The sequence below is a fragment of the Pygocentrus nattereri genome, chromosome 23, assembly GCF_015220715.1.
Source record: "Pygocentrus nattereri isolate fPygNat1 chromosome 23, fPygNat1.pri, whole genome shotgun sequence".
NCBI classification, from domain to species: Eukaryota; Metazoa; Chordata; class Actinopteri; order Characiformes; family Serrasalmidae; genus Pygocentrus; species Pygocentrus nattereri.
Window position 1 is genome coordinate 23175602 of NC_051233.1, and position 24079 is coordinate 23199680.

The 24079-nt window shown below is 38.6% G+C and overlaps 1 protein-coding gene across 2 annotated transcripts; it reads right to left on the reverse strand.

Annotated features, from left to right (window-relative positions):
- Positions 1–3737: 3737 nt before the first annotated feature.
- On the reverse strand, positions 3738–20753 carry aspa (aspartoacylase). 2 transcript variants are annotated; one of them, XM_017699076.2, is made up of 7 exons: positions 20690–20753; positions 19582–20148; positions 16837–17044; positions 14872–14965; positions 12730–12837; positions 8565–8674; positions 3738–6977 (listed from the first exon to the last, which is right to left on the reverse strand). In XM_017699076.2, exons 2-7 carry the CDS (start codon positions 19821–19823, stop codon positions 6780–6782), a joined length of 960 nt encoding a protein of 319 aa, XP_017554565.2. In that variant the 5' UTR covers positions 19824–20148; positions 20690–20753; the 3' UTR covers positions 3738–6779. The 2 variants fall into 2 exon arrangements, with proteins under 2 accessions (XP_017554565.2, XP_017554584.2); XM_017699095.2 differs by having other exon boundaries at positions 16837–17032; positions 20690–20709.
- Positions 20754–24079: the final 3326 nt, after the last annotated feature.

The following is a 24079-nucleotide window of genomic DNA, read 5'->3' on the forward strand; positions in this document are numbered from 1 at the left end:
ATATTAACAATGCATCTGCTTAATGTAAGTAAAATATCAACAGTACACCTACCAGATATTTACTTCAATGTATTCAGATGCTGCATGAGTGCTACTTCACTGATATGTTGTGGATGTGTTACTGATAATCTGTTAAGAGTTTATAAATTATCTATTGATTAGTGATAGGACCACTCCAAATAAAGTGTTACCAAATTTCTATTCTGATCTATTTCATTTCAACACAAGGCATTAACTGTGATAGTAATAAACTTTGTATTGGAAGGTGGCTGTCTCAACCCTAACCCCCAAATTTCAACTTGTGAAAACAATACATAATGTTGTTTTTTAGTTTACATTTTTAGATGTACATAGCTGAACATAGCTAGATTTTATTTTCAAATAAAAATTGAACATACAAAAATCCTATCCCACATTAATGTCCTTATTTTGTTGTAAATAGTCTAGAGATTTAGCTTTCATTTTTGATTATTTATAATGTTGATAATGTTTATAATGTTTCCCGTTTCTATTACTGAGTGCCTTACTCCTGTTACTCTGCTGCTGTTGTAATACTGTGAATTTCCCTGCTGTGGGACTAATAAAGGATTATCTTATCTTATCTTATCTTAATGTCACTACCAAAATACAAAGCGTATTAGTCCATGGGTGGAGACTTATTTTAGCCACACACCTAAAAGTGAGGCTGCATCCCTGTCCCTCATGGCCACATGGTAAGCAGATTGATCTCATTGATTTTAAGTGAATGGATAAATTAAGTTTGGAAAGTCTAGAACATTAGGAATTGTCACCACTGAAACACATACGTTATGCAAGTAAGTAAATGGTTTTGGGGTTTTAATAAAAAATAGTATGATTTCATGTGTGTACGAATTTTCAAAGCTGCATTCTCTAGTCTAGCACCGACTGTCATTTTTGAATTATGCTAAAATTGTCCCTACCAAAACAGTCGTTACTGAAACATCTGGTAAAGTTTGGATAGTATTATGATTGTTTTGCTTGTTATTGTCAATAATCAATTGACAAAAAAAACAAAAAAGTTCAATCATTAATTTTAATAAATATGTTTTAGTTAAGGCATATGGTCACTCAAAGCAAAAGTAACTGCACTGTAAACACTTCCTGGAGGAGAGACTTGGAAATGGTAAAAGTCCTAAGGAACAAAGTGTAAAATTACAAAATTAGGCTCTGTTCGACATCCAGCAAATTTAGAATGAAAAGCCAAGATATAAATATATCAAATCACTACTTAAAAAACGCTTATCAGATGTATGTAAGAACTGTCTGTTCGTGTTATAATGAGCATACATGATTGACAGCCCTTCGTCCAACACTCCCAGAGCGCTATACCACCTATGTATGATTATACTGTTAAGTGTATGTGTTACATGTATACACTTATATGTTGATAAATGACTAAAATATATGTCCCATATTTGAAAATGGCTCCTTTCAAGTTGTCATATATATGTCGCATATATGTGCATATGTAACAAATGTAAGTTGGATAAGTGAAATCCATATGTTGCTATATATCAGATTTCATCCTGGTGGGCTGCTTAGCTATTCACCACACAAGATCAGGACCGCTTAGTTTACATCGAAAGGGGTTCTAATTTACAATTGTGAAAAGTCTGGAAGCTTGACAGTGCACAGGATTTAGGGGTCAGTGTGTGTGTGTGTGTGTGTGTGTGTGTGCGTGTGTGTATGTATGTGTGTGTATAGTGGAGAGAAATTCTTCCAGGAACAAAAGAAGTATAAAGGCATCTACAAATAAGTTAAATATTCCACATTTTCCTACATGCAGTACCCAAAAAGAGAAACATTAGATATTTAGAGTAATGCCTCTTCCTAATGAACCCTTTTTTGCACTGCATCTTCTCTGGTCGAGCCAAAAGCAGCAGCATTCTAAAGCTGTACCACTTTTGGTGTTTTATAAACACTAAAATAAATCCGTATGACATTTTACAGCTAACCTCCTTAAGCTGGACAACACCAGGATCTGAGAAGTCTAATCTGGAGGGCTCTTTCAGGGTCCTGAAACAAAAGAGCTTTTTGGAGACATGGGAACTGCCTCGGAAATCAGAGCTGGAAAGGAAGGGACGTCTATTTCTGGATCTGTGGGGAAATGTCGTCCTCTAGTGGTCTAATGATGTTTCCTATACGGACCGTTCTACTGAATTAGATCAAACTGTGGTACCGCAGGAAAAAAGACTTAAAAGACTTAACCTCAAGGCAGTAGTAGATATAGCAATAAGCTGAAAATATACAAAATCATCATTTAAAGGGAACTTCTTCATTGATATTATAATTTATCATGAGTATAATTTTTGTGCTACATTTTCATGTCACTATACTGAAGCCCCTGCACTTTAGCGCAAGAAGTGACTAATTGGGATGTTTAACCATTTGCTTTTAAGAAATGAGCATAAATAAAGTAATGTGTCTTTTAAAGCAAAAGCATTTTCGTCTGAAATGTGTTTCCAGCTCTTAATCTGAGCCAGTTTACTAGCGTGATCCATATAGCAGGGGGATCCAATCTCGTCTGTAAAGGGTCAGCGTGGCTGCAGGTTTTCATTCAAAATAAACAGAAGCAGATCTGATTTCACTTTTAATCAGCTGGCGTCAGTCTTCAAACAACTGATCAAGTGCCCTCCAGCTTTGTTGGAAGCCACATGGTCCACATGTGTCTAACACTGAATGCCCCCTATATACATTCACTACATTATAAACATCTACTTTATTGGCCCATCTGTTATCTTTCACAATTTGTGTTAGCCATCCTCTAACTCTATACAAGTGGTCACTTTCTAACTACAGAGCTGCTCTTAGCTATGACAAACACCCAGCAAAAACCCACTGTGCCTGATTCACTCCTACCAGCACCATACATCCATTCCACTACCATCTCAATGTTATTGCTGCATTGAGAATGATCAACCACCCAAATAATACGTGGTCAGCAGCCAGGTGACTGACCATGAACGGGATAGAAGGGGGAAATAAATTGTGCATGATAACTGATGGCCTACAGTAGAAGTACAATGTATGTGTTCCTAATAAAGTGGCCAGTGAGTTGAAGTACAAGGTTGGTGTTTCTAATAAAGTGGCCAGTCAGTGGAATTACAAAGTTGGTGTTTCTAATAAAGTGGCCAGTGAGTGGAACTACAAGGTATGTGTTTCTAATAAATTGGCCAGTGAGTAGACATACAAAGTATGTGTTTCTAATAAAGTGGCCAATGAGTAGAAGTACAAGGTTGGTGTTTCTAATAAAGTGGCCAGTGAGTGGAATTACAAGGTATGTGTTTCTAATAAAGTAGCCAATGAGTATAAGGTTGGTGTTTCAAAGAAATTATTCAGTGAATAGAAGCTAGTAGAAGGTAGGTCTTTCTAATAATATAGCCAGTGAGTGGACATACAAGGCAGGTGTTTCTAAAAAAGTGGACACTGAGCAGAAGTATAAGCGAAGTGTTAAGCAACCAATTGCTTTCCCTGTTTTTTTCCTTCAATTTGTGTTCTTCGGTCTGTACAAAACTGCTCCTGAGTAGAACCTGAAAAGCTAGTATATGGTATATAGAATGTTTTACTTGTCCCTGGTTATGTCTAACAGTGGGCAAGACAAATATAAAAATAAATACATATAATTTCATTTTTATGTACACCACTTTGCCGGGATATGTAAACATGCAAATCTTTCTTTTTTTTAAAATATATATATATAAAAACTAAGCACAATACAGACAGCTGATACAAGTTTATTGCAAATGATTTACTTATAATTAATCAATGTAATAAAAATTGGACTAACAATTTGTATCTTACAAATATAGAATCATCAAATATTACATTTAATACATCATATATATTTAACATTTAACATGGTTTAACTTGATTGTCCAGGAGCGCTAAGCACTACACTTCAGAATGCACCTAGAGACAGACATTATGTGCCACATAAAGAAAAAACAATATTCTTTGCATAGGTCAGTATGATCATATAGAGCTATGTGGTTAAAAATCTGTCATTATAAAATATGAAACACTAAAGGGATTTTGAGGTCTTGTAAAAACAGGCAATTTATCACAGTGGCAAGATCACACAATTTCCCACAATGAGCACAAACAACTGAAGTCAACCCTTCTTTCAGGTTCTGTGGAGCGCTGAAGCACAAGGTATATATTTTATCACATGATAACAAGACCACAATACGATCAAAGGAGCATTTGCATTTGTTCCTTCTGTTCCTACGAGACACCAAATGGTTGAACTGTACATATCAATTTTTTCCATTTTTACTAGTCTGACCAAAACTTATCCAATCACAGCGTGTTCTTAAGGCAACGGCAGGACAGCACCAGTCAACTCAAACCTGGAAGATGGTTCCCTGTTTTAGGCAGTCCCAAAAGAGACAATGGATCACAACAAAGACAAAAAAATGCACATAGTTATTTTCCTTGTGAACATAAAAGATAGGCCTGCACCATACAGAGTGGGCTCTTAGGGACAGATTAGAAAATGCAGTTTCCTTGATGCAGATGTGCACAAACAGTACAGGTAGAGAACTTTCTCAGGGTGATTCTTCAAGGAGAATTTTAGTGACTTTTCACAATTTCTGGATAATTAATTCATTGAGATGTAAACAGTCATGCAGAGTTTTATTTTAATGTGAACTGGTCACTGTCACGAAACTGATTCAATTCAGGTTTCTTTACAATAACACTGAGTGACGAGGGATTGTGATGTCTGCACACCTACAACAGACATTTTATTCACTATCCAAACCAATGAGTGAACCGTTATGTCCTAAGTCTTTATATCGTCGCTGTCAGAACAAAACCCTGTATCCCAATTTTTGTTGCTTATGTTTTTTAATATATTTTAAAATTAATTGCATCAAAATTTCATGCTGAATGGACCAGCAGAAATGTTCCAAAATCTATGAAATCTTGTTGCATTGACTTACACTGGAAGTTAGGAATGTTTTTCTGTCTCATGTTGGAGGTTTTGTTTCAACAGTGACGGAACGTAATGTTGATAATGGTAATAATAAGCTTTCTTTGGCTGCTGTTTTGCCTTGCATGTACCTGGCTGCAATGACATGATTTTAAAAATCTGTTTTAGGCCAAAATTTCATCTTAAAACTATTGTAAAACAATGTCTGAGATAATACGCAATGTATTCATAATTATGTCATATCAACCTTAAAATTCACTGTCAGGAAAAAGGTACATTTTGTTCATTAAGGTGTAAACAATGTAAATGTACTGGTGGTATTAAATGGTGGTATTAAAGTCCAACTGTGTAGGTTTTCCCATGGGAAAAGTATGCATTTGTATCTTTTCATAACCTAATATTTTAATAACAGAAAAATAAATCACAAATCCTGTAGTCAAGCCAGGGTATATAGAGTGGAATTATTTTCCCCTACTACAGGTACAGAAAACGTACCACCCTAGTGACAGTATAGTATCTTTTTTCCTGATAGTGCAGCTTTTACAGAACTCTTTGGATGTCTGGTTCCCATCATCACCATTGTCAACAGTTTTTACTCTGTACGTTTTGTCTCGTACAGAGCATTTCACACCAAACTACACTGAATTAGTTTGTTTTCATCTTACGGGTACAATTATGCAGAAATTTTGAAAACAACTGATGGAATTCCCCTTTAACCCTTAATCCCTCATAGAAATACTCAAGCATTTTTGCACCTCATTCCCATCTGCAGTGTACAGTTCTTCACTACAGATGATAATATCCCTGTACTTAGAAAAGAACACGAAAGCCACAAGACATGAAAACCACTTACAATTGAAGCCACTGGGCAGGAGCGCAAAGTGCCTTTTTGAGTCAACAGGCTTTCTGTTCACATATTAAGTAAAGTGCACTGTACTAAAATAATTATTTGTGTTAATCCACCATGCATTACAGAGGCAGCAGACAGAAATCAGGTTCAAAACCTTTAAAATATCTTCTACTCATCACTCTCATAACGATAAATATTCATTTCATATATTGGTTACTAAAAAATTCGTACATATTGGGTACCTTCACATTAATAACTGAATAATAAGCCTATGGTTTAAAGATGTTGACACATAGCTTAGCTTGTCTTACACAGATATCTTGAGAGGTTTTCTTGTGGTTGCTAATTTTAAGGCGGTTTCAGGTTGATATGTGCATTTGAACTGAATCACAAGGGAAAGGACCACAGCTTAGGAAGTTATGGTACATGAAAACAAAACAAGCTCAAACTGGAACAGAAGGAGCGCAATCCCTCTAGTTTTAAACGTCCTCTCACCTCCTCCAGAAGAGAGACTTCCAGCTGGGAGGTGTTAAGAGACTACACAATACAATGGCTGGAAAGTCAAGTGAGATATTTGTAGTTTTCTGTGTTCCTGAGGTTTAGTCTGGTAAATAAAATACAAGAACACAGACTTAAACGTGCATAAATTCATCAGTCTTTAAAATCGATGACTATAAATATAGATGTATGTAAATGTATTCTGTAGTCCAGTATTCCATGAAAAGAAATGGTCGCTCGCTTTTTAAAAAATGTTAGCTGTAACAAAACAAACCTAAAAAAAATGATGTTCCTTTGTATTGCAAATAGGTCATTTTTCAGTGAACTAGACCTACATCAGTCTGAATAATAAAATAACTGAGAAATACAATACATTTGTTATCTGTTTGTGGAGAGAATATATCTAACCAAGTTTCTAACCAAGGTAAGGATGTATGTAAAAAGGTGAAACGCTGGTGAAACTGGAAGCTGGAGCAGCTATTTGGAGATTTTTCTAATGGCGTTGGCAGCTAGCGTTTCCCTGCGGGTGGTGATGCAGGCCTGTTGTTTCTCGTAGTAAGCAGCTTCGTTAATAAACGTGGGGTACACTGGACTGGCACCTTCATATGGGATAGTCCTGCCATCGAACGTTTGGAACATTGGATCACCCGGGTTTAATGGCTCCCAGTCACAGTCCTACAGAGGGGGGGAGAGAGGGAGAGCGAGAGAACATGTTTTTAGTGGGAAATTGCTAAAACTTAAGTCACTGTGAGCCCAGAGGGCGTCTAAGGGACTCACTCACTGTGAAAGCAAATAATGAGCCTACTCAAAGGAGTTTCTTAACACTGTAAAATCCACCATCACCAACGTAAATCTACAGGAAACGAATACTAAAGGACATTCCACATATTTCATATATATATATATATATATATATATATATATATTCCACATTCTCCAGATTTTCCTGTGTCTAAACTGTTTCTCAAGGTAAAATCCAAGTTTACTCAACTCATTGAAACCTTTAAACCGCAGTCTTATTATTTAGTTACTGATATTAATGATTCAGAAACTACAATGAAAGTAATGAATAGGTAGGGCCCACTGACAGAACCGTAGAATTGAAGGGATCCATGCTAAGACAAAATTGTCACAAAGGTGTCTTTTTAAAATTTGCTTGTTAAGCTTGAATACCCTGCTATAAAATTAAGGGACATATTTTCTTTGTGATTAAGTAATTCTTTATGATGAGGTATGAAGATTAATCCCAAGCCTAGTCTAACAGATTTTCAATGGAGATTGACCACTGTAGTATAATATAGATCTAGACTGGAAACTGGCCCTCTAACCTTAATCCAAGCTCGGTTGGACACAGTTTGGGGATTTTCTCTAGATATCAGAGCGTTATAGGACTATAACTCCTGATATTCACTTAAAACTACATTTTTGGGACCTCTCTGGTGCGGAATCACTTTTTGCAATGTGGGTTGTGCTTTGGACCCCTTCCCTGAGTGGATGAATCTAATGATTGTGAGCGCTTTTAAAGACTATTTAAACTCAGTCTTCTAAGCATGTAAGTAAATTGTCACCTCTTTATCCATATAACCTACACATCTAGTCACACCATCTTTCTGAGTCTGTGAATGTGACATTAATACATAAAGACATATGACATGGTCTGAAATTGACCCGGCACCTTTTCTATTATTAATTTCAGGCTTTACAGGGCGAATTGCATGAGCGCACAAACACCATATTTTAGCCTGACTTTTTTCTTCTGGCTCGGTAATCCTACGTCTTTCAATTGTAACAAAATTTACACAGTGTAGCTTTAAGCAGTAGAACACAAGAGGGAGCGTGTTATTGTGAATAACATCATAGCTGTGATTCGATCACAGCTATAAGCTTCAGGTTCAGGTCATTTTCCCAATAAATGTGAAAGTTGTTTAGAATGAATCAAAGAAAAAAATATTACAGTGCAAACGGACAATTTCTCATTGATATTTAACAATGTAAATTATTGTTATTTATTGAAAACATGTTTTTCAACAGAGGAGTTTTTTTTTTTACTGATTAATCAAATTTAATCGATAAATTGTGACGGCCTTATTGCACTGTGTAATTTCATCTCTCTCCCTCTTTCTCTCTCCATCTCAAAGGAGCAGATGTTTTGTACTATGTTTCAGTCAATGGCTAATATATTCTGTTCAACAGAGATATGGGAAGCTGTTAAAACATGGCACCCCATCATTACAGTGTCAGAAGAGCGTGATTATGTAATACCTGTAGGTGTGGATGAACCATAGCAGTGATGTTGCCGTTGGTGTCCCTGGGGTAGTCCACTCTTTCATGCACCCTGAACACTTCTACAGAGCATGCTGGAAACTCCACACCTTTAAAACATACAAAATACATGGCAGGTTAGTGAATCATACACAACAAATGCATTCAAAGAAGACGAATTAAGGCAGTTCTGAAAGTTCTTTACTACCTAATAAAGTGGCTGGTGAGTGTATATTACACAAGTATTTGTTTTTACTTTATTAAGCCCATTTACATTTGATTTCCATTCTGTTTGGACGTGTTTTAGTCAAAACAAAAAGGAAGCAAAAAGTAAAGTAAGGGATGCTTTTTTTTTTACTGTGAAACAAGACCGTTTGCATAACAACTGCATAAAAATTGCACATGTATAAATGCAATGAAGTATTAAATAAGCTGTTTTTTCACTGTGACTATGTATTGTGATTTTACACAGTTGGATCTGAGGGTGTGTTGATTGTGCGAGGTCAGTGCGCTGTTTGTTCAGCTTTGGATTTCTCAGTAGGGTTGGGTTCACTCTGTCGACATGCTCTGCAGGAAATATGAAGGAAAACTGGTCAAATGCCCCTGACTGTACTCGCTGTCCTGTGTGAGGTGATTTTTGGTGCTTTATTCTCAGATAACCTCATACAGCCAAAAACACACTAGAAAAAAACAGGCTTAATGAACACCTTTAACCCAGAGGGTCTGTATGTGGACCAGCACTTCAATTCTTAATATAGGTGGAGCTACTACAGTTGGCCAGTTCTTAGTCTTTAAGGTGAACATTGGGAAACGACTCCTGCCTTTTTCAAGTCAAACCATTAGATGCTATATGCTCGCTTGTAGTGCATACAATCAAACTGCTCATCCATAGCTTTACACTTTACATCTGGAGCCACAAGAATTGTGAGATACTTGATGACCTGTGTATATTGTAAGTAACATTAACAGACTGCACAGCTGTTTGTTATGATGACATTGTGTACTGAGGATATGCAATTAACAGCCATAACCCAGGGTTCGAGTGGTGTGACCGTCTAAAGGTTGGCCCTATCATCAAGAGATCACAAGTTCGATCCTTGGTGATGCTACAGCGGTCTGTGGCCAGGAGTCCAAGAAAGCACAACTAACCTCGCTCTCTCTGAGTGGTAGGATGCTCCCGTCTCTCCCTATGACTCAGCACAATGCTAGCCAGTGCAGGCGTCTGTTAGCTGACACAGAACTGGCACTTGGTGCTTTTTCTCCAAGTGTGTTCAACTATCCTATGATGTGTTGATGGCAGCTCAAAAAGATGCAGTGGCTTGCTAGGTTTTGTGTGATTGGGGGAGTCTTTACTACTGGGTGGGATTGGACATGTTTTAACTGGGGAGAAAACTGAAAAACAAACAGGCATAACCTACAATAAATCATTTGAGGAAATATTGAAATAACCAACATTGGCTTTCCTAAACTAAGTAAGAAACATCTACACCAATTAGTCATAATATTAAAACCACCCTCTTGTTTCTAAACTCACTGTCCACTTTATTGGCTCCTCTTACCATATAGGTATGCACTTTGTAGTTCTACAACTACAGTCTGTAGTCGATCTGTTTCTCTGCATACTTTGTTTGCCTGTTCTTACACTGTTCTTCAATGGTCAGACCCCCACAAGACTACCAAAGAGCAGGTATTATCTAGGCAGTGAATCATTCTCAGCACTGGGTGTTGCACTGGTATGAGTGGTATTCTGTGACCACTGATGAAGGACTAGAAGATGACCAATACAAACTGTGCAGCAACAGATGAGTTACTGTCTCTGACTTAAAAAGTAGGAGTGTCTAATAGAGTGGACAGTGGACACACTAACACACCATGTTACTGTGGTGGTCATGTGGGTGTCCTGATCACTGAAAAACAGGGTAAAAGGGGGAAAACAAAGTATGCAGAGATGCACAGATGGACTACAGTCTGTAATTGTAGAACTACAAATTGCACCTATATGTAAACAGAGCTAATAAAATGGACAATGAGTTTAGATACAAGAAGGTGGTTTTAATCTTACGGCTGATTGGTGACTGTTGCAAATACAATCACAGAAAGCCAAAAGGTGAAGCAAACATTCAGAAGGAATGAATAACTCTCAGATATCAAATACCTCTAACTTAATTATTTGTGATCTTATTACTTACATAACAATGAAAAGGGGAAAGGAAAAAAAGATTTCCAATATGTTCTCTGAACAAAAGTCATCCTATTAGTATTTATAACAAACAAAATCACAGAGTATATTGTATTTTGTTTTACAGAAATCTTATTTTATTTTAATTTACTTTTTGCCTTTAATATCATGAATTCTTAATGCTGTTGTCATATTCAATAAACAAAGAAGAAGAAGAAGATGATGATGATGATGATGATGATGATGATTATAAAGTTGAAACTACTGCTCAAACAAGCATATGAACAGGAATAAGTGGGCATTCTGGCTCTAATCAGTCAGTAAGATCTGACCAATAGTCAGCTCTTCAAGCTCCTAAACAGCTCTTCATTCAGTAGTGCCATCAGTTGTTTTGATTTGCCAAAAGGAGCCATGCTATAATTTCAGTGCTATAATTTTTATTTCAATAAAACATTTTGTTTTCTAATTGAACTTGTTGTACATTTGTTCTTTAAAAGGACTGAAAAAGTCAGATTTTGATAAGTAGCATCACCGAATAAATATCAAGAGGCAGACGTGCAAAATGCAGGCAAGTCCATCAACTAATCATTAACAAGTAAAGGTAGGTAGAATAATAATTAGGAGAAACACAGCTAATAATTACATGCAAACTGCCAAGACCAAAATCAGAGACAAGCAAACACAACAAGCAGCAGGTGGTGCTGGGGATAATAAAGGGAGGCAGAACTGCATGCATTGACTTAATTGATAAAAAAGGCCCCTCAACGCCTCAATGTCAGCTTACAACTGTAACCCCTTAGTTACAGTAATAACCAAGACGTTATTAAGGTGCCCTCTGGTGGCCGCAGGGCCTTAAACAGATGGCTGTACCACTCATTAGTTAGAACCAGCTGTGCTGATTTTACAACTCTGGAGCAGATTTTAATGAGTTAAAGGGGACAAGACAAAGACTCAGAAGAGTACATTGCCTTGGTTTTCAGCTTCTTAGAGATCAATGGATCATTCTATATTATCAACAGCAGCAAAAGGCCTCTTGTGCGTTTTAAATCCTTGTAGTATTATGGCTAGCACTGTTTTCCATCCTTTTATTCCATATTCTTCACTCTTCTTCTGTTTGTTGCTTCAGCCTCCACATGGTTAAACTTTCGGAAGTGGAAAACACGTTGCAGTTCTCACAGGGAAGCATTCATCCACAACGTGTCCCTGCACGCTACAGCGGCATTGCAAAACTCAACGTGCTCCTAATGACATGGAAACTAACCAACTTCCAACAAGTATTCTATTCAGCAGACACAGAAGCAGAACCAGACAAGCCTTGGCTCTAACTGCATGTTTCCGCTTAAAAAAAGAAGACAGACAAAAAGTGTGTGGGTCTGAATGTGTGTGTGTGTGTGTGTGTGTGTGTGTGTGTGTGTGTATACTGTGCAACAGCTGACATTACATGTGACTGCCTGAGGTCGCCTTTTTGCATCAAATCCATGTGAGTGCACAACAAAAAAAATAGAAGAGCAAAGGCTTGGAAGCACTGGCTCTAAAGTTCAAACTCAAAAGCATATTGACTCAGTGTCCTGAATGTGCAGTTATGATTCAGAAAAGATGGCAATTCTTACTGATGTAGTGATACAGTTGACCACAGGGTTGACCAAGGGAATGGCTCTGCGCAAATTATGTAAGGATGTTTGTAAAGCCAAATTTCTGTATGTTATGACTAACGTAGCATCCGGATGCACAGTGGCTTATTAGCTCTGTCGCATGATGCGTGATGTATTTGAATTATGCAACGATTTGGTTCTGTATTGTTGACAGACGTGGTTAGGCTAACATTGCTGTTAATACAACATAATTAAACCAGGCACAAATCTTCTTACCACTTTAATATTCCTAGCCCTCAAACCCATTGTTTCTTTACGATAATCCCCCAAAGGAACATAACCGCTCACTGGGTAATTGGTATGCTAATCTCTGATTAGCTTTTATTAACCTTACCGCTATTAAACAGCTCGATGAAGTCCAGAGCGTGCTTCATTATCGCCCGCATGGACTCGAAGATATTGCTTCTCAAAACACCTTGAGGCTGAGGACCCACTTCAAGACCTAAAACACACATCACATACCTGTAATGTACATTGTACAGCTCAGCATGAACATGCAATACAACCTGCTGGGAGTGAATGTTTGGTGCTATCTAGGTTTGCCACGATACTATAATTTTCATTTTGATACTAATTTCAAGTAGCATCTCACTGTTCGTTATCAGAAGAGTAGAATGGCACAAACTGAAAACCACTTATCATCTGAACACTCATAAGTGATTTTTTTTTTTGATCCCACAACCGGGGAAATTCCACCTCTGCATTTAACCCATCCATGAAGTGAAACACCACATACACACTAGTGAACACACACACTAGGGGGCAGTGAGCACACTTGCCCGGAGCGGTGGGCAGCCCTAACCACAGCACCCGGGGAGCAGTTGGGGTTTAGGTGTCTTGCTCAAGGACACCTCAGTCATGGACTGTCGGCCCTGGGGATCGAACCGGCAACCTTCCAGTCACAGGGCCAGATCCCTAACCTCCAGCCCACGACTGCCCCCATGTCTGTATTTTGGATTAAGCACAGAAAAATATTGCCGCTGTCGGAGCAAAGCCTTGTATCTCCATTTTTTGTCGTTTTTCAGATTTTGACACAGTTTGAAAATACCTGTTGCTCTTTACATTGTGTGTAAATTCCATGATTAATAGATCGCCATAAATGGCCCAAAATTACTTGTGTAAAAAGTCTGGTAGACGTACATTAAATGTGAAGTATGTTTTTCCCTCTCCTGCAAAACTGTCATTTTGGAGATATAAGTTTTTTTCTGACACCAGTGATATTAAACATAGCTTAGTTCACATTTCTGAATATTATTTAAACATGGTTATATTCAACAAGTTCTGGAGAAAAGATTAAAAGTGCAGACATACAGCATAGTCTAACGTTTATTACATTGTGTATAAAACTGTTTAGAATGTATTTTATGATTGCCTCTAGGTGCACAACTGTACCTGTCCCCTGTATGTTTTAGATAGATTAATGGGTGCAACTCTGCTCAAATTAGTGTGCCTACTGGCAGAATACAATATTGTTGAATACATAATGTTGGCCTGGTTCAAAGGGGAAACCTGCTGATTTCAAAATATCAGAAAATTCACTGTAGAGAAACTTACCAGCTCAATTTTTTTGCAACTAATAAGAACCAGGAGTGATGTCTACACTCAAACACAGGCATTTTATTTGCTATCCAAACTGACCAGTCAACCTACATGTGTCTTCTGAGTTTTTATAAAACGTTGATGATGATATCATAGTGGTGAATTATAAAAATTTAAATAAAAGAGTTTTATTTGGGGCTGTCTTGCCTAACAGCACTCTTCCCATGGACCTCACCATTAGGAATGCGTTTAAAAAATACATTTTAGGCCAAAACTATTGCATACCAATGTCTCTGGCACCAGGCACTGATTGTGAGTTCCTCTAGAATTGTGTACTTATTGAAACACTCCAAATGGCTGTATCAGAATGATGTATTTATGCAGAAATTTAGAAAAATCAGTGGAATTCTCCATCAAATAAATAACATCAATACAATACAATAATTGTGATACATTGTCCACCACTAGTCATATAAAAAAGGGAACAAAACCTTTGCCATTTCTGTTCACCTGAGTGAAATTAGCATGCATGATGGCCTTTTTAAATAAAGAATTTCACATATAAAATGTTAGAATATTGCCACATAGGAGTATTGACAAAGCACTGAACTTCTAATACATCGTGCAGTACAAGTGGTATATAGGAAAAAAGTAACAAAAGCTCATCTGGGTCAACTTAACACATCTATGGGCAGAACACAATATCAATGCAATGTGAGCCTATTTAAATGAAGAAAAGCACTGAACTTTCGATATGGCATGCACCACTAGTCATGTAGGAAAAAGGTAAAAGCTTTGGCAATGCTGACAATCTTTAAAAAGATCTGTCAATCTTTACAGTTTATTAACCCCCACTCGGTTAACTAGCTGATTTAAGTGGTTGAGTCGGCATGTTAAAGATTTTGAACAGCTGAATATTTCAGGACTTTGTACTCACCTACAGGATGTTTGGCCACCGAGCGGGTGGTCGCATACTTGAGATGAGGATGCTCGTTCAGCAGTACCATGCAGCTCTCTGGAGCAATTGCTTTCTGGACAGAAGACACAGACACACACACACACACACACACAAACACACACAGACCCTGTAAGCTGACACTGCACTAACCCCACTGGCCTCTGCTATCCAAACCACAAGGCTAATTTTACAAGAATACTGAAGTACGCAAACAGATTACGTACACATTATAACAAATAGGGAATCGGTAGACAAAAGAGCCAGAATTAAAGTGCATTAGGTGCCCTTGGTGCTGCTTAAATGATCGTTTTTAAGATGAGCATGAGCACAAGCTGCTGTTTAATTAGATTCTGTAATTACAAACTGACAGCACAATGATAAACCAATATTCCCCCCTTACAGTCTCAGGCTTATATCCTGAAGCTTATAATTCAGTAAATTACATGACCTACAAACTTAGTTATTCTACAGAAGTCTGTTAGAAGTTTGCACTCTGGTTCTGGCTATTTAAGGGGTTAGGGACACTTATATTTGTTGGCTAATGCTATTAATGCAATATTAACCTTTTAAAGCAGACAGAAAACACAAAAATCTGCTGTCCTTTATTAACTTTTTCTCAGCACCGTTGTAGCAAACACATGAATAGGAATATGTTTACCATCAGACATATCTGTGTGTTACTCTGATCAAACAAAACAATATTAAGTTCTTACCATTGAAAACTTCTCTCTGAATGCAACAGTGTGCTCACTTTGTCACAGTGCAGTAATAAAGAAGGCCTCATGCATCTTTTATACAGTGACAGAAAACACAATAGCACACAGAAAGCTGTGACTATGTGCTGATATGTTTTATTGTGGCCAAGGTTAAAATGAAGGTACTGTAACTCCTCTGGTGGCAGAGGTGACCTTTGCTTCTCTGAGTGGACTGTCAGCAAGGCTCAGTTTGATAGGGTCAAAATGCTATTTTGAAGATAATTTTAAGGTTGAGTCACTGAAGGACCATTACACAGCTCTCTATTATACATTAGCTGTATGATCCTTAACCTACAACTTGCTTAAAAAGATGGGTTATTGAAGGGCTCACTCAAAGGGAATGGTTCTTCAGATTGATGGAGAGCATGTTGTATATAATTCAATACAGAACCTTCTCAAAAATGGTTCTATATAGCATTATAAAAAGACCTTCTATTGTTATAAGCTTGACTTTGTAACAATAGCAGAACCCTTTTGGGGTACAATATGTTCTATATACAGCCATTTAGAACATATACTCCATCAATCAAGTACAATTTGACCATGCAAAGGTCCATTTAAGCATGAAATGTTTCTGCATAGATCTCATGGTTCCAAATAGAAAACTACCTTTACTAAAGAACCCTTGAATAACCCTTGTCTTTTTTAAGCATGTTGAAATGCAGATTGAGGGTTACCTTCAGTCTTTTAATTACACTCCTTCCCTCAACGCCATTTCTGTGTGTAATGTGTTTCTCCTGACACTTTATGCTGAAGGCAAGCTGAAAACCAGTTTTACAACTTTGTGGAAACTGTTGGGAAAGAATTTATTGGGTGTGGTTCAGTAGGAACTGTGTGTAGATAAAGGAAAGACTGATCTGACCCACTTAAACACACATTTATTGAACTTTTCCAATCTTTTCACGTTTGCAAACCATGATAAAAGTGTAGCATATTGGATTTGCGCCCATGCCAGAGAGCAAAGTTCCTCTCCATATATATGAATAGAGAAGGTATTGCTGCAGTGAACGTCCTGCAAAATATACCAGCAAAACAGCTGTATTTGTGCATCATGTGACTCTTCCTCTGTCTCGCTACTTCCAAACTTTTCCAACAGTTTAACAGTTAAAGCCATCGCACTCCTGTAAAATGTTACAGTGTAACAGAAATGTGTGCCAAATGGCACATCTTTAGGTGCTGAAGCTCTTACTTTGATGTAATGCACCATCTGAAGGTTGAAGTAGTCTGTGGAGCTCTCCAAGATGAGGGTGGAGCCCATGTTAGATGTGGTGTTGTGGAGGTCAAAGATGACATCGTAGGCGTCTGGGCTACCCTTGGGCCCAAAGATCTGATTAACTTCCTTGGCTCTCTGAACTTCATATGGAAGCCCATCTCCACTGGCAGTGCTGTGGAAAGGTCTGCATTGTTAAACCACAAAATCAGGCAAAAAAAATCGAATTACATTACACAATCTAACCACATTACACAATACGACTTAAGTATAGCTGCTCAGGCAAGATACTGTGCATCCAACGTTTACTTGTTTAGTTTCCCTCTGGTGTGATGAGGCTAATGTAGCAGACAAGTGAAGATTACACTCCACTAAGCATCGTAATTTTTAATGATGAGTTTCAGTCAGGGGGTGTCCAAACCTGCAGCCACACCGGACCTTTGTGGACAAGACTGGACACCCCTGGTTAAAGTGGTCATAATACTGATGAATGACAATGAAAATGCAACATGTTTGACCCTGAGAAGATGCTAATTCTGTTCATGAAATAGCAAAATGTTTACAACTACACATATAACGGTAAAGATACCCTAAACGGAGACCCAGTGTCAACAGGTCATTTACTGGGGGCAATTCCCCGCTGCCCAATCTTCATGCCCCACTAAACCCACTACTCTTTATAAAGGCTTCTATACTGGCAGGGACCAAAAGACAAAGTGGACTAACATTTGTACATGCTACTGCTCCTTGTACTGACTACATTTTAGGGATGGATGCGCCATATGTTGCAGAAAGACAATTCAGCAGAAGACCCTTGATGATTTGCTATAAATATGGCTTTTTTGTTGATTCTCTCCTGAATGTGAAGCTCTAGATCGACCAAACATTTATCACCTGTAACTTCTCATTCATAAATAATTAAATAGATGACAGGTGCTGGGATGGAGAAACCTGAAAGAGACCACACGGGCTGTACCAGTGCTTTGTCTACATGTAAATCAGAGTGGTGAAATGCCCTTTCAGCATACACTCTTACATATGTGCCCTGTACAGGGTGGGTTGTTTTCCAGTGCTGAGGAGCTGAACAATGGAGCTTCCTCAACCTCAATTCATCACTACCACCCTGCTTTCAAAGGCTTTGCATGATCCAGATGAATGGCGAGTACATCATTTTGCCTTTTCAAATGAAAAGCATCAAAGCTGTACTAAAAGCACTTCTAAGCAGTCAAACAATAAAATACTAATTGTGTGTATCATTTGCTTTAAACTGCACCTAATTGAGCGTTTGGCTGGTGAACATGGAGACGATCAAAATGTAAGTTCACATTCAATGACATGACCTTTGTGTTCAGTGCTGCCATAATGGGAAGTGCAGGGAGTAGCTTTCTTATACCCTGCGATGAGTTTCAGGAACGTTCACGGAACAGTACAGTTACCATGACACACTTTTGGTGGCATCCAGTTTCCTTTTAACTCTAACATGATACCCTACTGTCTAACATAGATCTCTGTGCAAAATATAGCCTAACCTTTCATGTATTTTAATTTCAGTCAAAACAGCCGTTAAATACACGTTACTCATTTATTAGTATCAATAGTAAAGATATATTTAACAGGAGGTTACACAATTTCACTATTGACTGTATTCACTCTCGGCCTATTTTACAGCTTCTGTCCCTTTCAGAAGACTTGCTTTCAATTTTTCAAAGAAATCTTCCACACTTCCACAGTTCAGTCTTAGAAGCTGGTTGCATTTTCTGCTTCTTACAACTCGAGTGATCGCAACTTTAGACTCATCAGGTCATAAAACCTTACTCATGTCAGATGTCCAGTTTTGGCGTTGTAGCGTTAATGTCCATTTCCTTTTCTCAGTTAGGGTAGTGTTGAGTTGTCTTCTCACAGTGGGAAATAGGCAGAAACACTTGCATATCTGAAGCAAGAATGGAGCTTGATTTTCTCCTCTTTCTTAAGAAAGTTAAAGATGAGAGCTTTAAGTGATGTTCATCTGGTGGGACCAGGTCTTGCACTGTTGCTAATGTAACTCTCTCTATAGCTTGTGCAGGACAGGAGTTGGAGAACATTTAGTGTATATGCCATGAAGGTAAGTAGTGTAAGTAGTGTATATACTGTGCAGGTAAGTAGCTCTTCAATTACAATCACAGACTGCAATATATATATATATACACACACACACACACACACACACACACACACACATTCTCCCTCAGGGTCGCGAGGGTGCTGGAGCCCATTCCAGCATACATAGGATAGGACCATGGATATTTTGTTGGTAAACTGTGAAACATGAGGCTTGAGGAAAAAACAAAACCCAAGTGAAATGTGCTATATTTAGCCTTTAATGTTGCCTGTCATAAATAGAGCGCCCTCGCTCAGCTGCGCTGCGGTCCTGTCAGCAATGCAAGTCACGTTTCAATCACGTTTTTCGACTTAAAATGTCAAGCTGAGATCAGCTGTGCAGCTGCCCTGCTTCTTCCACGCCGGGTGGCCTGGCAGTTTCTACGGACAAGCAGTGAAGTTTTGCCTGAGTCTGAAGTACAGCCCCTGGTTATCGTGTTATCGTGAACAGCGCCCCCCAAATTACAGCGCTATTCTCCGCTGAGGAAAACAAGTCGGACCTGGCTAAGAGGATTTAAAGCCGGCTCAGACCGCCGGAGCACCGAGCTGAGTGACACTAGCCGGAACACCAGCTGCCAGTGTGTTTACCTGAGGTTTTCCGGAGTGAAGGCTCTGTTCAGGTCCGTGTCGATGTATCTCGAGCACTTCTCCACGGCTCTGGGGTTTGTTATGAACGCCCTGACGGCCACTCCGCTCCTCTCGATTTCCGCGCGGTTCTTTATCCACATATTGACCAGCGTGACGCCCGACATCTCGTTCCCGTGCGTGCCGCCGAAGATAGCCACCCGCTCGGCTTGAGGAAAATACGAGGCGTTAACGCGCGAGCTCATGGCGAGCTGTCACCGGCGGAGGTTCTGCCTGAGGTGCGCAACAGTTTAGAGGCGAGGTGGGTCCAGCGCCACCAAGTTAACCGCGGTGCCAGAGTCCACTACTGGGTGCTGTGGTCGATGAACTCGGGATTATATAACAGCCCCGCTCGGCTGTCATGCTCACGCTCGGGGCATAACACCGCTGTGTTGACTACGTTAGGTTTCGGTGGGCTGGGCTTCCATGCACCTCCCACTGCTCGGACAGAGAAACCAACAGACAGGGTTGGTATCCAGCACAAAGGAATGCTGTCCGATAGTGCTCAGCTTTTCAGCCTCAGCTTCCATGCTAAGAGGAGAAAAAGGCTAGTGTTAATGATTAAATACACACAGCAGCCACCAGCCCTGCTAATAAAGAGACCCCGCCTAAACGGTAGAGGTCCTGCTGAATGGGGAGTGTAAATTTCTGAATGAGTCCTTGAGATGGAAACAGAGCCATTCAGATTGGTCTGATGTGACGTTCCCTCTAGAGAACCCTGCAGCCCTGCCATGTCTACAACGCAAATATAGCTATTTTACTTACTATCCAAAACCGCCAGTGAGCCCACATATGTTCTGGGTTTTCATGTGTAATGTCAATGATTGTAAAACAGTCACAAAACAAAAAAATATAAGTTTTATTTGGTGACACCCTGCATGTATCTCTCCACCATGAATGGATGTTGAAATACAAAACCTTATTAAACTATCATACTATCCAACTATCAACTACCATACGGTTCAACTATCAAAATAATATGTTTGACATCATTCTGCATATATTATGTAATAGCTCACTGATGAAGGTATGATGACAGCAGTACATCATCCTCAGAAGACACGTCCCTCACCAAGTTTTGACAAAGTTCTCTTTGAATGCTCATTCAGTGTGTACACAATCTTCAGATTAGTCCACTTGGGGAAGGGCTCTGAAGAATCCCCAAAAGTTACATAGTATAGCTTTAACCTAATTCTGTAAGACACTGTCTGCTACACCTGGCACCTTGAACTGACAGTCTTTTAGCAACTGAAAAGAATCAAACACTACAAACACAGAGAGCCAAATGAAGACCAACACAGCAAACAGGGCAAGGACAAAGACCAGCAAATACAACGTGCAAACACAGGGCTTAAATACAACAAGGATAACGAGGGACAGCTGGAAAACAGGTGGAGACAATCAGGGGAGGAGTTACAAAACAAGGGGCTGGACTAAACCAAAACAAAAACACACATGGGCAAAACCAAAACATGAACACATGGACTGGGAGGGCCCAATGGTGACACACAGTGCCCTCTTCACTGCCTAATGTTCAGTTCACTTTGTTTCTCGCTCTTCATAGAACTCCTGAAATGATTGCCTAAAGTGAAATATGAAATATTAGCTGTTTTCTGGTTTTATTTTTCTAGTTAATCAAATAATCAGTTTTAAGATTAACACATAGTAAATGCCTTGTTTTCCATTCTTTTATTGAAAAAATAAATATTGCTTCATACAGATTACTTTGAAAATCACTCTCTGTATAGGTTTGTTTTGAGTGAAATTCAAAAGAATAGAAATTCAAAGATGTTTTATTTCACTGTTTAGAAATGTGCATTCTAAAATTCAAGCAAAAAACAAATGTATTTAAATTAAAAAATCTAATTCAGTAAGTCAGTGTTCCAAAAAATATTCAGGTTGCAAATTTTCAGGGCTCAAATCTAATTGGTCAAATTTAACTTTAACCTACAAAAATCACTTCAAAAACTACAAATGAACAGCACGCAGGCTACCCAAGGATAAACAGAGGCAATCAAATACAAACCCTGTATTTAGCCCAGCAGTGCACAGTCTGCAAGTGTCTGCAACATACAAAACCACAGGAAACAAGAAGAGGAAGTAGAAGTCAAGTTAATGATGCCAGTGGCGCTTTGGTAAGTACCTTTACTCAACGCTGTGTTATGTTTACAGTCATACTGCATTTAAGCATCAGGGGAAAATGACTGAAGCACTTCAATGTTCTTAGCCAACTGATATTGCTATAAGACAAGTGCTGCATACTTATTGTATGCTATGACTCAGACTGCGCTTATTTTGAAGAATCTTTTGTCACATCAAAGCCTTAAACTCCAAAAGGCCCTTTAATGCTTCTGTTGACAGTTCAGATACTAATGATAGCCATAAATTCTAATCCTGCTCTTGAATATATCTCTATAACAAATTTTCTAATTCCTAAAATGTGATTTTTTAAAACGGAAATGAAACATTGGATTACTTCCCTTAAAACAATAAAAGATAAGAGCAAACATATTTTGATTCCCACAATGTCTAATTATCATTGTAAATTTTGTCCATTATTTATCTATTTTGTTTATTTGCTGCTGTTAATTTACCCATTTAGTGTAATAGTGATGTATGTTGTGGTGATGTGCTATAATATTTATGAATAATTGCATAAATTAAAAAAAACATAAATTATACTAAATTTATCCCTTTAGACAACTGTCTTATGCATTCAGGAGGAAAACCACTGGTTTATAACAGTGAACTAGCAAAAAATAACATCCTTTACCTCATATAAGGCATGTTAAGAGTGTGCTCTGAACCAGCAAATGAACTATATTCAACAATGTTATCTATAAATCATACAAAAATGCTTCCAGTTTACAACAGCTGAGCTTTTAATAAGTTGTTTTTTTCAGTCAAAGTGAAACAAATGTGCACAGAGGAATGTCGTAACTGCTAAGAAGATTATCTGTGTCCCGTTCACTCAACACTGAGACCTGTCTGTTCTTTGCTGCTGCTATGGTGAGTTCCTTCTGCCTTGCTCACCACCTGCCCTGTTTTGTCCCACTGTGAGATACATGTCTGTCCACCTTGAGCAATCGTTCTCCCCAGCAGGCTCATTATAGGAAGGTGTCAACTATATTCAAAGGTCTAAATCCAGGTTATTTGGGACAAATATGTCACATCTTCAGTGGATTTGTTTGCCAGTGCAGACAATTGGTACTGAACAAGCAATCATGCCAACCCATAGTCCCCACTGCTGCTGTCCTCTGCTCATCATGGCAGCTCATGTTTAGAAAGGATCACTGTAACCAGCAGCCCTCAAGTGAATTATAGAGCATCTTTCTGTTGGTGATTACTGTACACCCTGTCTGTGAGTCTGGTATGGATTATAATTTTGATATCATCTAATGTAGCAATATATTATGTTGCTGTAGACTACTGGTGACCCTGATAACACTTGGCTGTTATGGCCTGGGAAGTATGACATTTGCATAACATCTCTGGTGATTTCCCCAGATCAATTGTTCTAAATGTTTTTGCCTGACTGCATAATGCAGACACAAAGATGAATCCTGCAGTGAAGTCCACACAGTGTATTAATGGTCCAAAAGATACACAAAATATTGAATTGGCTTCCTTCAAGGACAAGCAGGATGCTTGATGTTCTTTGTTGTGCCTTGTCCAGGCTTTGAGGCATTACCACTACCAACTACATTGTGAAGTTTGCAGATGACACAGTAGTGGGCCTAATCCAGGATGACTATGACTTGGACTACAGAGAGGAGGCGAACCATCTGGTTGACTGGTGCGAAACCAACAACCTGGTCCTGAATGTCGAGAAAACCAAAGAGATCATCGTCGACTTCAGGAGAAGCCAACCCAACTACACACCACTCCTCATCAAGGACACAGCAGTGGAGATAGTCAGTGAAACCAAGTTCCTGGGGGTACAGATAATGGACAACGGTTCAAAAACAGCTTCTTCCCATGTACAATAAGACTGCTGAACTCTAAAAAAAAAACGCTTCAATTATTTTTTGATTACTCCATACCTGGGAGCTCCAGTGCAATACACTCTCTTGTATATACACCTATTTAAAATGTATTTAACTGTTGATAAACATATGTTTAAATATGCACTACATTGCATTACTTATTATTTTTTTCTTTTCTCCCTGATCTATTCTGAGCCAATGCGACATAATTTCGTTCTAATGCTCACTGTATGGTGTAAATTTGAATGACAATAAAGTCTAATTATGTAAACATAACCATTGATTTCATCAGACAGAAGTCTGATGTTTTGCTTAAGGAATAGAGCAGTTCTGCAATAAGTGATGGAGGTCTTTCAATGGCCTACAAGTCTATCCACCGGCTACCGCAAGGGTAACTGCCTTGTCCCTCTGTTCTGAGTATTTTTACATCCTGAGCAATGGTGGATGTCTGTGAAGCAGCTGTATAATCACCTTCC